The sequence below is a fragment of the Capra hircus genome, chromosome 13, assembly GCF_001704415.2.
Source record: "Capra hircus breed San Clemente chromosome 13, ASM170441v1, whole genome shotgun sequence".
Taxonomy (NCBI): domain Eukaryota; kingdom Metazoa; phylum Chordata; class Mammalia; order Artiodactyla; family Bovidae; genus Capra; species Capra hircus.
This window is the reverse complement of record NC_030820.1, coordinates 52041547-52057097: the sequence shown is the minus strand read 5'-3', so window position 1 is coordinate 52057097 and position 15551 is coordinate 52041547. Positions and strand designations below refer to the sequence as shown.

At 40.7% G+C, this 15551-nt stretch overlaps 1 protein-coding gene across 2 annotated transcripts in view; it reads left to right on the top strand.

The window, feature by feature from the left end:
- Positions 1-14384, top strand: part of TGM6 (transglutaminase 6) — a 36059-nt gene extending 21675 nt beyond the window's left edge. For both annotated transcript variants that reach the window (XM_005688224.3, XM_005688223.3), the window contains 4 exons: positions 4289-4630; positions 11151-11305; positions 11594-11727; positions 12873-14384. In XM_005688224.3, the coding sequence (XP_005688281.2) occupies positions 4289-4630; positions 11151-11305; positions 11594-11727; positions 12873-13026 (785 nt within the window). In that variant the 3' untranslated portion in view covers positions 13027-14384. The remainder of the gene's footprint in view (positions 1-4288; positions 4631-11150; positions 11306-11593; positions 11728-12872) is intronic.

Sequence of the window (15551 nt, the reverse complement as noted above, 5' to 3'; positions counted from 1 at the left end):
TGCAGTAGTAAATTAAAAATACACACACACACACACACACACACAAAGACCAAGCCCACATGTCACTGGTGAATATTCTACCAAACATTAAAAGAAGAATTAATACCAATTCTTCACAAACTTTTCCTCAAAAAATAGTAGAGGAGGGAACATTTCCCAATTTGTCCTATGAGGTCAGTATTATCCTGATACCAAAACCAGATGATGACATCACAAGAAAGAAAATTAGAGATCAATATCCCTTATGTGCATAGAAGAAAAATTGTCAACAACATACTAGCAAACTGAATCTAGCAACGTATAAAAAAGATCATATGCCATGAAGAAGGGATTTATTGCAGGAATGCAAGATGGATTTAATATTAAAAACTAATTAATATAATATACCATAACAATAGAACAAAAGACAAAAACCACATGATCATCTCAATAGACGCAGAAAACCCAACTGGAAAGGAAGAAGTAAAACTATCTCTTGCACATGATATAATCTTGTACACATAATATTCTAAGGAATCCACTAAAAGTTAACAGAGCCAATAAATGATTTCAGCAAAATTGTGGAAAACAAAATCAATTTTTAAAAATTAATAGTATTTCAAGATACTAAAAATGTATAACATGAAATGAAATTAAGAAAACAAGTTCATTTACAATAGTATCCAAAAGAATAAAATATCAATACTTTGGGAATTCCCTGGCAGTTTGTCCGGTGGCTAGGACTTGGTATTTTCACTGGCAGCGCCTAGGTTCAATCTCTGGTTGGGGAACTTAAGGTCTGTGCAAGCCACACAGCATGGCAAAAAAAAGAATAAGATGTTTAAGAATAAATTTAACAAAAGGAGAACAAGACTAGTACACTGAAAACTACAAAGCATTGTTGAAAGAAATTATAAATGGAAAGATTCCCTATTTTCATGGACTGAGAGATTTTTTTTAAGATGGCAATACCCCAGAATTGACCTACAGTCTCCATGAAACCCTTATCAAAGTACCATCTGAGTTTTTTTTTTTTTACCAAAATTGGCAAGCTGTTTCTAAAATTCACTTGGAAATTCAAGAGACCCAGAATAACCAAAACAATCTTAGAAAAGTAGAATAATGGATGGCTCAAACTTCCCAAATTCAAAACTTACTATAAATATGCAATAACCCAGATAGTGTGATATGGTCATGAAAATGGACATACAGATCAATAGAAAAGAATGAGGAATCCAGAAATAAACCCTTATAGTTATGCTCAATTGATTTTGACAGGATGTCAAGGCAATTCCATGAAGGGTGAATAAGAATAGCCTTTTTCAATAGATGGTGTTGGGACCTCTGATTATCCACGTGCGCAAGAATAAACCTGGCTTTTTACATCAGACCATACACAAAAATTAACTCAAATGGGTCACTGATCTGTATCAAAGAACTAAAATTATAAGGTTTTAGAAGAAAACAGGAGTTAATCTTTATACACTTGAGTTTAACAGAGCCTTTTGGATATGACATCAAGAACACAAATAACAAAAGAAAAAATTGATAAATTGGGCTTCATTAAGACTAAAAATTTGTACTACAAATGGTACCATCAAGAAAAAAGAAAGATAGCCCATGGAACAGAAAATATTTTCAAATCATGTATCCAATAAAGGACTTGTATCTAGAATGTATAAATAATCCTTATAGCTCAATAATAAAAAGATAAATAACCCAATTTTTAAATGGGCAAAGGATTTAAATAGACCTTTCTCTGAAGACAATATACAAATGTCCAAAAAACGTGAAAAGATGCTTACCATCTTTAATAATTATGCTTAACATCATTAATAATATTCAAAGCCACAACAACATACCGCTTCACATCCACTAGAACTGCTATAATCAAAAAGACAGGCAGTAAGAGCTGGTGAGGTTGTAGAGGAACTGGAACACTCATACACTGCTGGCGGGAATGTGAAACAGTGCAAACACTTTGGAAAACCGTTTGACAGTTGCTCACAGTGTTAACTTAAACACAGAGCACCACACCAGCGAACAGATGCACTTCAGACATACACCCAAGAGAAATGAGAACAAACACCCACCAAAGTCTTCCGCATGAACATCCGCAGCAACATTATTCAAAACAGCTGCAGTGGAAACAACCCTGACCTCAGTGGATAAACACAGTGTGGTCTGTCCGCATAACGCAATGCAATGCTGCTGCTAAGTCGCTTCAGTCGTGTCCGACTCTGTGCGACCCCATAGATGGCAGCGCACCAGTCTCCTCCATCCATGGGATTTTCCAGGCAAGAGTACTGGAATGGGGTGCCATTGCCTTCTCCAATAATGCAATATTATTCAGCAATAAAAAGGAATGAAGTACTGATATATAGCATAATATGGATGAACCTTAAAAATATTGAGTGAAAAGAAAGCCAGTCACAAAGGGCCACACATTATATGATTCCGTTTATGTGAAATGCCCAGAATAGGCAAATTAGAAATTAAAATAGCAGTTGCCTAGGGTTGGGGCAGGGCAGGGAGGAATGGGAAGTGACCGCTAATGGTTATAGAGTTTCTTAAGGGTGACAGAAATTGTTATAAAATTAGATTGTAGTGATGGGTACACAACTCTGTGAATGTATTAAAAAAACATTGGCTTGTGTCCTTTTAAATCTGTACATTGTGTGTTGGCAAATTAACATATATCCAAATAAAGCTGTTTTAAAAAAATCAGGTGGTCAGAGAAGGCCTCCCTGAGAAAGTCACACTAGAATTTTTGGCAGAGAAAGGAAACATTTTCTTAATAAAAATATTTTATAAGTAAGTTATGGAGGAAAGTGAAAACTTCACATAAATTTTAATAATAAAACATGAAATGTTAAAGAACCTTTAGGTCCACACGAGTCCCTTCAAGCCCAGGCCACACAGTAGTCAGGTACTTGGGAGAATGTTTGGGAAGGAGCACAGCCCAGAGCTCAAGGAAGAGGAAGCGTCAGAGTTGGTTCTTGAACAGATTAGGGTAGAAAAATGACTGGAGTGGGCGTGGAGCCTACATCCTCCAGAAGGGAGAAACATTCCTGAGCACTGTGCTCGGGCCTCGCCTGTGCAGCTCTTCTCCCCACTTCATAGGCGGGAAACGGAGACTTGGAGGGACTGTAAATGATAATAAAGTTCAGAGTCGCCTGGCAGCAAACTGACCTGAGGATGAGACAGTTTACATGGTGGTCTGAGGGGAAAGGAGTGAGGGGAGAAGGGGGCAGATTCCAGAGACCAGCGAGGATGTTGTGTGGAACTTATTATCGCCTGACCAGTTGTGGGTAGTAAGGTTGAGGGAAGAGTCAAGGACATGTCCAGTTTCTGACTTGTATGCTGGGTAAACAGTGGAGCCATTTGCTGACATGGGAATGCTGCCAGCCAGAAGATGGCATATTTGGTTGGGTTGGAGGCGCCTGTGGGACATCCTGGGGGTGGAAGTGGGCCAGTGGACCAGTCATATATTGGTCTGGAGATCAAAAAAGAGAAGAGAGGTCTGTGCTAGCAACGGGGAAAGTAGGAGATCAGGGATCCTAAACTCTTGTCTTCAGGAGCTTGCAGATGGCACCCCAGTGTGGCAGACCAGCAGCAGGAGAATTACGGGTGGAGACTGTGGAGAACCAGCAAGTATGTTCCCATCCGGAGAAAGCACAGCTTCCTCAGCTAGAGACCATGACTGCCATGTAGAGACTGGGAAGAGGGGGTTATTAAGAACACAGAAATTGGAACCAGACTGCCTGGGTTCAAATTTTAGCTCTCTCAAGTTTTCTTCATTTCCAGTACCTTGGGTCCTTATCTGTAAAATCGGGATGATAATAGTACCTTCATCCTGGGCCAGGGAGGAAATATATATCTATGTGTGTGTGTATATATATATATATATACATATATATATACACATATATATATCATCTAGAACTACAGTGCCTGGCACATAGTAAGTCTACAAAAGTGTCAGCTATCTTTATTATATGAGACTTCACATCCATATGTCATTGGTAGAGAGGGCTACCAATCTCTATTGTTATGTGACATTTTCTAATCTGAAGTTGGTAACTGATTAAAAATTTATTTAAGTAGTCCCAGATCCAAACACAATGCATATGGCTGAGGTCTGCATATGGCTCTTGGGCTGCCAATTTGAGACCACCGACAGCCATTGTCAATTAAAGTGGGGATGGAGTAGTGGTTGTTTTTAGAGAAGAGGGAAATGAGAAGAGCTAACCCTGGGAGAGGTGGCAGAGAAGAGGGGGCCTGCCTCATGATGTCCCATGCCCTGCAGGGTCTCGGAAGGAGAGGCAGGTGTACAGCAAGGCCGTGAAGAAGCTGTTCAGTGTGGAAGCCTCTGCAAGGAGGGCCCGGGTCCGCAGAGGGGGCAGCCGTAGACTCTGGCGTGATGACCTCCTGGAGCCTGCCACCAAGCCCAGCATCACTGGCAAGTTCAAGGTGCTGGAGCCACCCGTGCTGGGCCATGACCTGAAGCTGGCCCTGTGCTTGACCAGCCTCACCTCCCGGGCCCAGCGGGTCCAAGTCAACTTGAGCGGTGCCACCATCCTTTACACCCGCAGGCCAGTGGCAGAGATCCTGCACGAATCCCACACAGTGAAGCTAGGGCCAGAAGAAGGTAAGAATGCCCCAGCTGGATGGGACCTGGTCGGCCCAGCCTCTTTTCCCAGGAGAGAAGGGGATATTTCTGAGCATTTGCAGATGAGAAAACTGAGGTTCAGAGGGACTGAATAATAAGGATAATAATAAAAGTGCACAATCATCTAGTGGCAAACATGTAATGCTCAAGTGTTCCCACTCAGTTTGAATACTTAGCAATGAATAAATACCTGCTGGGAGCATTTCATAACATGTGGAATATGTCTTATGATATCTTTTTAAAATCCAACAAATTTTGGAGGTCATCTGGCTCCAGTGTTTCTCAAGAGACCAGTAAGAGGTGTTTATTAAGTGCCTACATATGTGAGACCTTGTCCTGAGAATTCTGTAGGCATCAGCCATAACCTACAACCACCCTGAATCCTCTCCCCTCTCCTCTCGTCCCATATATTCTCTCTGTCTCCCTCTTTCTCTCATACACTTTCTGAACTCCAAGGATTCAATCAAAGAGATTGTTCTCTGAACCACTTTTCCAGTAAGTGAAGCTTGTGTTTTTTGACAAGGTGTGAAAATATGTGAAGGAGGTGTCCCATATTTTTAGCTTTCCTCTCACTTATTTTTCACAAAATCTAAATCACAAAATAACACTTCACAAGGATTTATTAATTAACATACACTTTTTCCTGACTTTTTTTCTTATTAAAAGGAATGCATATCCATTAAAGATTTAGCACAAGGGAAAGATCACCTATGATCCTGCCACCCACCTACAAATTGTTAACATGTTTTCCTTCCAAATTTTTAAAGCTTGTTGCTTTTTGAAAAACAGTTCTAATGATATCACAAACACTCATTAGTGCTCTGCTCTTTTCATATTACATTGTAATTTAAATATTTTTATAAGCTCTTCACTCACATCATTTTAATAGATATATAATCTGTAAATAAATATATGGTGACTTATTTTATTTGTTACCTTCTTTGAGGTAGTTATTATCTATTGCTATTTTTTAATTAATGCATTTATTTTAATTGGAGGCTAATTACTTCACAACATTATAGTGGTTTTTGCCATACATTGACATGAATCAGCCATGAGTGTACTTGTGCCCCCCATCCTGCTATTTTTTTAAAAAGACTAAAGTAACCACTCTGGTGAAAAAAAAATTCTGTATTCTGGTCTAGATTTTTGGACTGCTTTTTTTCAGAATAGATTCACCAAAATGGAATTGCTAAGCCAAATGGTGTAACTATTAATATATGTAATTTATTAAAAATTTATAATTTTTAAATTAACAGACTTTTTAAAGGAGTTTTTGTTCCAGAAAAATGCTCAGAAAGTCCCAAGAGTTTCCATATATTCCCTCACGACCTCCCATCTTCCCGTGTTACTAACATCTTGCAAGAGTGTGGTACATTTGTTACAACTGACTGATACTGGTAGATTATTATTATTAACTAAAGCCCATAATCTACATGAGGGTTCATTCTGTATTGTACATTCCGTGGGTTGTGACAAATGTATGACGTGTATCCAGCACTAGAATATGACACAGGATAGTTTCACTGCCCTAAAATTCCCTGCTCTTCATCTATTTACTTCTCCCTCCCTTGCCTCAAATCTCTGGCAACCACTGATCTTTTAACTGTCACCAGTTTTGCTTTTTCCAAATGTCATATCACTGAAATCATATAGTGTGTAGCCATTTCTGATTGGATTCTTTCACTTGGGAATGTATATTTAAGATTCCTCCATGGCTTTTTATAGCTTGACAGCTCATTTCTTTTTATCACTGAATTTCCTTTATATGGATACATCACAGTTGACTGACCCACTCACCTACTGAAGAATATCTTGATTGCTTCCAAGTTTTGGCAATCATAGATCAAGCTGCTATAAACATCCACGTGCAGGTTTTTGTGTGAAGATAAGTTTTCAACTTATGTGGGTAAATACTGAGGAGTATGATTGCTAACGGTATGATAAGAATATGTTCAGTTTTCTAAGAAGCTGCCAAAGTTGTCTTCCAACGTGGCTGTAACACTTTGCATTCCCACCATTAATGAATGACAGTTCATGAATGAAGAGCTCCTCATCCTTTCCAGCATTTAGTGTTGTCAGTGTTTTGGATTCTTGCCATTCTAATAGATATGTGGTACTATCTCACTGTTTCAGTTTGAAATTTCACAGTGATGTATGATGTAAGCATCTTTTCTTGTGCATGTATACATCTTTGGTGAGTTGTCTGTATAGGTTTTTTGCTCATCTTTTAATCATGTTCATTTTCTTATTGTTGAAGTTTGGGTTCTTTGTATATTTTGTATAATAGTCCTTTATCAGATGTGTATTTTGCAGATATTTTCTCCCAGTTTGTGGCTTGTCTTCTCATTTTCTTGACAGTCCTTCCACAGAGCGGGAGTTTTTAATTTTAATCAAGTGCAACTTATCAATTTTTTCTTTCATGGATCATGCCTTTGGTGTTGTATCTAAAAAATTAGTCATCCTCATCATACCCAAGATTATCTAGGTTTTCTCATTTGTTATTGTCTAGACATGTTATAGTTTCACGGTTTGCATTTAGGCTTAAGATCGATGTTGATTTCATTTTCATAAAGTGTGTAAGGTATGTGTCTAGAATCTTTTTTGTAAATGCGGATGTCTAGCTGTTCCAGCACCATATATTAAAAACACTATCTTTTCTCCATTTTATTTGCATTGCTCCTTTGTCAAAGATCAGTTGGCTATATTTGTGTGGATCTACTTCTGAGCTCTATTTTGTTCCACTGATTTGTCTATTCTTTCATTAATACCACACTGTTTTGATTACTATAGTTTTATACTAAGTCTTGAAGTCAGGTAATGTTGATCCTCTGATGTTCTTCTTTTCCTTCAATATGATGTTGACTATTCTGGGTCTTTTGCCTCTTCACATAAATCAGTTTAGAATCAGTTTGTTGAAATACATTAAATAACTTGCTGAGATTCTGATGGGTTTACCTTGTCTGTAGATCAAGTGGGGAAGAACTGACATCATGGAATATCTCTCCATTAACTAATTTAGTCTTTTATTTCTTTCATCAGTTTTTTTGTTTGTTTGGTTTTCCTCATATATGTATATCTTTGACATATTTTTGTTAGATTAATGCCTGAGTTTTTCATTTTGGTGCTGCTAATATAAGTGGCATTTTTAACTTCAAATTCCACTAGTTTATTGCTGGTATTTTTAAAAAGTGATTGAATTTTGCATGTTAACCTTATATTTTGTGTCCTTGCTATAATTAGTAATTAGCATAATTGCTTCAAGGAGTTTTTTGTTGCTGATTCTTTCAGATTTTTTACATAGATGGTCATGTCATCTGTGAACAAACACAGTTTCATTTCTTTCTTCCAAATATATATACCTTTTATTTCCTTTTCCTGTATTTTTGTCTTAGCTGGGACTTCTAGTCCAGTGTTGAAAAGGAGTGGTGAGAGAGACATCCATGCCTTGTTCCTTCTTAGTAGGAAAGCTTTGAGTTTCTCACTATTAAGTATGTTGTTCAGTTCAGTTCAGTCGCTCAGTCGTGTCTGACTCTTTGCCACCCCATGAATCGTAGCAAGCCAGGCCTAGGTTTTTGTAGGGTTTGTTTTTTTGTTTGTTTTTTTTTTTTTTTTAGTAATAGTTAATGTAGATGTTCTTTGTCAAGTTGAAAACTTCAACTATTTCTAGTTTTCTGAGAATTTTAGTCATGAAATGGTGCTAGATTTTGTCAAATTCTTCCTCTGCATCTACTGATATGTTCATGTGACTTTTCTTCTTTAGTCTATTGATGTGATAAGTTACATCAGTTGACTTTGGAATGTTGAGCCAACCTCATATTCCTGTAATGAATCCCACTTGGTCGAGATATATAATTCATTTTATACATTGTTGGATTCAATTTGCTAACATCTTGCTGAGGATTTTGCATCAGTGTTCATGAGAAATATTGGTCTCCAATTTCCTTTTCCTATAATGTCCTTGGTTTTGGTATTAGAGTAATGCTGCCCTCATAGAATGGGTTAGGAAGTATTCCTTCTGCTTCCATCTTCTGGAAGAGTTTGTAGAGAATTGATGGCATTTCTTCCTTAAAAGCTTGGAAGAATTCACCAGTGAACTCATCTGGGCACAATGTTTTCTGTTTTAGAAGGTTATTCACTATTGATTCTTTGATTCACTATTGATTTCTTAAATAAAAATAGACCTGTTCAAGATTGTATATTTCTTCTTCTGTGACTTTTGGCAGACAATGTACTCAAGGAATTGGTACATTTCATCTAGGTTATAAAATCTGTGGGCATATAGGTCTTCATAATATTAATTATCCTTTTAATGTCCATGGGATCTATAGTGAAATCACCTCTTTCATTTCTGTTGTTAGTAATTTGTGTCTTCTCTCTTTTTTTTTTCTTATTTAACCTGGCTGGAGACTTATCAGTTTTATTGATTGTTTCTTAAGAAAACAGCTTTTGGTTTTGTTGATTTTCTCTTTTGATTTCTTGCTTTCAATTTTATTGATTTCTGATTTAATTTTTTTCTAAATTTTATTTCTCTTTTTTTTTTGCTTACTTTGGATTTAATTTGCTCTTCTTTTTCTAATTTCTTAAGATGGAAATTTTAAGATTTGTTTATTTTAGGTCTTCTTTTAATATCTGTATTCAGTGCTACAAATTTCTACATAAGCAATGCTTTGCTGCATTCCACAAACTGTTATATTTTCATTTAGTTCAAAATGTTTTTAAATTTTTTGATGTATGTTCCTTAACCTAAGTGTCATTTAGAAGTATGTGGCTTAATCTCCAAATATTTTGGAGTCATCCAGCTATCTTTCTGTTACTGATATCAAGTTTAATTCTATTGTGGTCTGAGAGGATACACTGCATAATTTTTATTCTTTAAAATTTGTTTATGTGTTATTCATAGCCCACAGTGTGATCTTGGGGAACATTCAGTATGAACTTGAGAAGGATGCGTATTCTGCTCTTGTTGGATGAAGTAGTCTATAGTTATCAGTTCTATCTAATGGTTGATGGGACTGTTGAGAACATTTGTTAATGAAAAGAATCTCAGCTTTTATTAGATTGTCAATGGAGTTCATGACCCAGAGAACTTAATGAAGCTCTGTTCTGAATATTGTATGGAACAGTCTTTCTCTTCCCTTCTCCCATGGTCTGAACTAATATCCAAAGCTCTCTTCATGTGCATAATTGGGAGCATCTGGCGATTCTTCACTCTGGAGCCGTAAAATTTGCACTTCTAATAAGTTCCCTAGAGATGCTGATGCTGCTGGCCCCGGGACCACACTTTGAGAACCACTCATTTCCTACCATACAAGGAAAAAATGATATAACATATATAAAGTATTTCTCACAGTTCCTACCACTAAAGAACATTTAATTTATGGTAGTGATCTTCAGTATTGTTGATGTTATTATAAGATGGGGATAATAATACTTGCTCATGCAATTGTTGTGAGGATTAAATGAGATAATCCCTGAATGTGCTTGCAAGTCCCTAGCATACTTTAATCTCTCAGTAAAATTTAGCTTTTAAAATTATTAATTATTATTATTGTTGTTGTAGTAAAGGTTCTCCTGGTAGAATGTGTTAGACTTAGAGAACCTGTTAAGGTAGAACTTTGACTCGTGGGTCATTCAAGAAGCATGTAGTATACGCAAAGCTCTGAGGAACAGAGAGTTTGAAACATTTATGGATCTTTTCCACAGGGTGAATACTCAGATGCCTTTGGGGACAGGAAGGAAACAGAAATAAAGGAAGCAGTGGCAATAGAACAGTAGGGGATGGTAGAGCTTAGGCAAACTGTAAAGAATGTGTTGTACCTTAAACAAAAAATATACAGTGATCAGATATATATATACACACACATGCTCAAAAGAAGAGATTACATAAGCAGGGAGTTTGTGGCTTCTGAGAAAGAGACAGAAATGGTCAGAACCATATGCGCTCCGAAGGCAGAAGGCACAAGATCATTGGGTAAGTGCATCAGTGAAGGCTTTCCACAGGTGGTGGGCCTGACTGGAACTGGGCCTTAATGGGGAGAGAGGATTTAGTGAAGCTGTAAGGAGTTGGCCTCCTCATTGAGTAGGAAGCTTGAGGGAGGCCTTTGGCCTCCTTCTTCTCTGCACCTGGGACATAGTAGGTGCTCATTGAACAGTGAGTGAATTCCTGATGGATGAATCATTGATGCATTGTGATATCTCCATTTGAAATGATTGGGGGAATTTTAAACTCATCTCCAGAAGCTCTTAGAGAGACAGTCTGGTGTCACAGTAGCTGACTGGCCTGAATTTGAATCTTACCTTATCCTGGCCCCTTGATGCACTTGCTATGTGACACTAGACAAGAAATTGCCCTCTCTGAGCCTTAGGTTTCTTAATCTGTGAACTGATGATAACAATGACTGTCTCACATTGGTTGCAAGGTTCATAGAGTTCCTCTTCTGGGTTCTTTGAAAAAGAACACTGGACTCCCAACTCCCACCTCTGCTTTCCCTTCCAGAGAAAAAGATCCCAATTGCAATATCTTATTCTCAATACAAGGAAGGCCTGACAGAGGACAAGAAGATCCTCTTGGCTGCCATGTGCCTTGTGACCAAAGGAGAGAAGCTCCTGGTGGAGAAAGACATTACTCTGGAGGACTTCATTACCATCAAGGTGACTACTGTCTGAATCTGACACCTGTTCCTGGCAGGTCCCCTTCAGATCTGAAGGAGGGCATCAGAGGCTGGGGATTTGTGCTTTTAGCTCTAGCTTCGGCTCTCAAGGGTGAGGGCAAGTGGTGTGAATGGAGGGGGGTGGATATAATGATAGGTCTCAGTGATGGGGTAGGTAGAAGCAAAGGATAGCCAAGTTTAGCTCCCCACTCCCTAACCCAGCCAGGATCATGGGTTTCCTGGGAGAATGCGGAGGAGGGAGTATGACTTATGGCTATTTTCCCTCTAGGTGCTTGGCCCAGCCGTGGTGGGGGTGGCAGTCACAGTAGAAGTGATGGTGCTTAACCCTCTCTCGGAGAGAGTGGAAGACTGCACGCTAATGGTGGAGGGCAGTGGCCTTCTCCGGGGACAGCTCAGCATCGAGTAAGTGTCAGCCCAGGGTGGGAGGGCTGCCTTGCGTGTAAAATGGGCCATAAAAACACTGCCAGCAAGGGCAGGAGGGAGAAACCAGCCCACTGCCTAGACATATTAGTCTTTCATTTCTTCATTTATTTATTTAATCATTTAACTTATTCAATCATGTAACTCATCCACTCGTCCACATTCATATTTTCTCTCATTTACCCACTTATTTATTCATTTACTCCTCTTACTCATTTACTCTCTCCTTCACTCACTCGTTCACTCTTCTATTCATGTCTTCACTCATTCATTCATTTATCTGATCAACTCAGCTTTCACTGGTTCATTCATCCATATCATTTCTTTAATGTGCTCCCTTATTTACCTACTCATTCACACTCATTCATTCATTTATACATTCGTTCACTCATTCACACATATTTGAATTATCCATGTACTCACTTATTTGCTTTCATTCTCAGCCATTCATTCATTCATTTGCTCAGTCACACTCATATGGTCTTGTACCCTGACTCATGTGTCAACTGCTGGAAACACCAAGATGAACAGATGGAGTTCTGCCTGGAGAAGGACTCTAGCAACATATGGCCCTTCAAATGAAGACAGTGTGATTTGTGCAAAAGGATGGATTCCCCAAAATCTAGGGGCTCAGAGGCAGCCGTTGAGTGGGAGTGGGGTGGGACCAGGGGAAAGCCCCAGTGGAACTGATATTTAAAATGGGCTTTAAATGATGGGTTGGGGAGCTTTTCAGGTATCAAGAAGGGTGGAGACCTTCCCAGTCAAAGGTCTCTATGGCTGGTATTGTCAAGGAAAGTCTCCTGGAAGAAGAAAAAGTTAATCTGGGCCTTGGATGTAATTGGGAAGGGAAGGGCACCCTAGGGAGGAGGAACAATCCATCCAAAAGCCTAGAGGAGGGTAAGTGTAAGGTATGTTCAGGGCACAGGGAGGAGACTAGCCTGACTGGTTGAAATAAGTGAGAAGCAGTGGAAGGGACGACTAAGCTGAAAGCATATTGAAAGGCTTGATCGTCAAGCCACAAAGTATGACCTTGATCCTGAGGGCTCTGGAGTGCCATGGACCGGCAGACCAGGCTCAGGAAGGAGACATGACTGATGGCCTGTCTTTCTTCCATCTTCTTTCCCCAGTGTGCCCAGCCTGGAGCCCGAAGAGAAGGCCTCGGTCCAATTCAAGATCACTCCTTTCAAGAGCGGCCCACGGCAGCTGCAGGTAGACTTCGTCAGCCCCCACTTCCCGGACATCAAGGGCTTTGTGATCATCCACGTGGCCACAGCTAAATGACAGGCATGAAGGGCTGAGGAGGGAGGAGAAGGTCCCTATTCCTCTCCTGTCCACTTCTCTGCTCTTCCCATATGGGAGTCAGGAGGCCTGGATTCCAGTCCCGCTTCAGCTTTTGCCCTACTCTGTGAACTTGGGCAAGTCCCTCCTTTCCTGAGTCGCAGTTTCCTCATCTGTAAAATGAGGTGTTAGACTCAGTAACCCTTAAACTTTGGGTCTCCCACCTCCATCTCATCACCCTCGCTGCTGGGAGACTGATGAATTGCGTGTCACAGTAACCTTGGCCCACCCAGCTGTGCCACCTGCTGCCAGTTCACCATCACCCTGGCTGATCCCTGCGCTCACCTTGCTTGTCTCACAACTCTTCAATGTTCTGACCACAGCCAGATCAAGAAACTCCTCCTAGCTCTGACAGAGAACCCAAAAGTGTTGGCAGTGACACCTAAACATTCCTCAACACTTCCATCCTACACAGAAGAGAGAACCTTGCTTATGACCATGGGGTGAGCTAGAGGCAGATCTGGGGCCCATGTACATGCCATTTACACCCACAAAATTATACCCCAAAGTCATGTTCCTGAAAAGCATTGGGCTTAAAGTGATGTGAGAATTTCCCTCAGTGAAAACACAGGCCTAGCAGCCAGGGGCTGGGGGGAGCGTTACTGCTGCCTGAAAGAAGCTGAAGATAGAGGAAGGATCATCGCGTGTTAAGGGATGGAGCCCCAAATCTAATCTAGCTGTGGTCACATATGACCAGCTCAGTACACCAAGTGTTTATTTACTTCTTAGAAACTAGAGTAGTGTTGACTTTGAAAAATCTCCCCAGCAGCTTACCCTACACACTAAGACAAGCAGAACAGGAATTACTAGGTTGAGGACTAGAGAGGACACCACAAGGCCCTGAAGATGAGTGCATCAGACATGGAAATCGGCTCCGAAATGCTCTAGATAGCCAAGGAATTGTGACTAAGCATATAATTTAAGTAATCTGAGCAACAACAAAACAGGCGCATCTGCAGTGAGACACCTCCTGGACATGATTTGGGTGAGAACAATTCATGCAGTGCGTCTTTGCAAAAAGGTGGTCAGACAAACACATAAACAGTGTCTGATGGGTGATCTTAGTGACCAAAGCCTTATGAAGACATCTCTCTGATGATTCCATACAACACGGGGACAGCTTGGAGAATCTGGATGAGTGGGTACATTTAATGAATCAGGTCCTCAGTTCCAGGACCCCCCTCCAAACCATCCAGAGGTTTTGAATGCTGATCTATAGAGTGGCTCAAGAATCCACCTACAACACTGCTGCTGCTAAGTCGCTTCAGTCGTGTCTGACTCTGTGTGACCCCATGGATGGTAGCCCACCAGGCTGCCCCATCCCTGGGATTCTCCAGGCAAGAACACTGGAGTGGGTTGCCATTTCCTTCTCCAATGCATGAAAGTAAAAAGTGAAAGTGAAGACGCTCAGTCGTGTCTGACTCATAGCCACCCCATGGACTACAGCCCACCAGGCTTCTCCGTCCATGGGATTTTCCAGGCAAGAGTACTTGAGTGGGGTGCCACTGCCTTCTCCACCTACAACACAGGAGACATGAATTCTATTCCTAGGTCAAGAAGATCCCCTGGAGGAGGAAATGGCAACCCTCTCCAGTATTCTTGCCGGGGAAATCCCATGGAGAGAGCAGCCTGGCGGGCTACAGTCCATGGGGTTGCAAAAGAGTCAGACACAACTTAGCAACTAAATAACAACCCATATAAGAAAGGCAGGTGGAGGTTCAGAGGAGGCAGCCATTTCCTTAAGATTGAGCAACAGGAAGGGGCCTTGGGAGCTGGGGGCCCTAGATACTTCATTCTTCCTGAAAACACCAACTGTCTGTCTTCCTTAAGTTCAATGGTTACACATTGAGCTTCCCAGGAAACTGACTCTGAGATGGGGCTTAGGATGCTGAGTGTTGACTGAAGGGTGACCTTGGGATCAACCCTCATGGAAGGGAAGGGGAGGAAGAAGGAGAAAGGAGATATCAAACCATGATACAGACCCAGTGGCCGCCTGGTTGTACCCACAGGCAGCTCTAGAGCTAGCATGGCCTCTCAGAGTGTGTGTGTTTGAAGAAGGGAAAGTAGCTGAAGGTGATGGGGATACCTGCCAGGTACTCATGTCTCTAGTTTGACCCCTTTACCCTCTCAGCTGGGCCAAGGTAGTGCTTCACTGGGACAAACCTGACCAGGTCCTTCCAGCTCCAACTAAAAGCAGAAGACACCCCAGCAGCCAATGAGAGCACCATGGTCAGAGGTTGGATATGTGGGGACATTGAGAGAAGATGGCCCAAGGGAGAGTGTGAATGGAAATGCTACTTTGGAAGCTGCAAAGAAAAATGCGCAGGTAGGGATTACCTGTCAGGTGGTAGGGCAACACCCTGACAGCACCCTTCATGGAGAAAGGCCAAATGGGGATTTCAAGACTGCAGAACCTTAGTCAGCTGGCTGTGGGGCCATGGCTCAGGCCTCCACGGTCCTTTGAATGG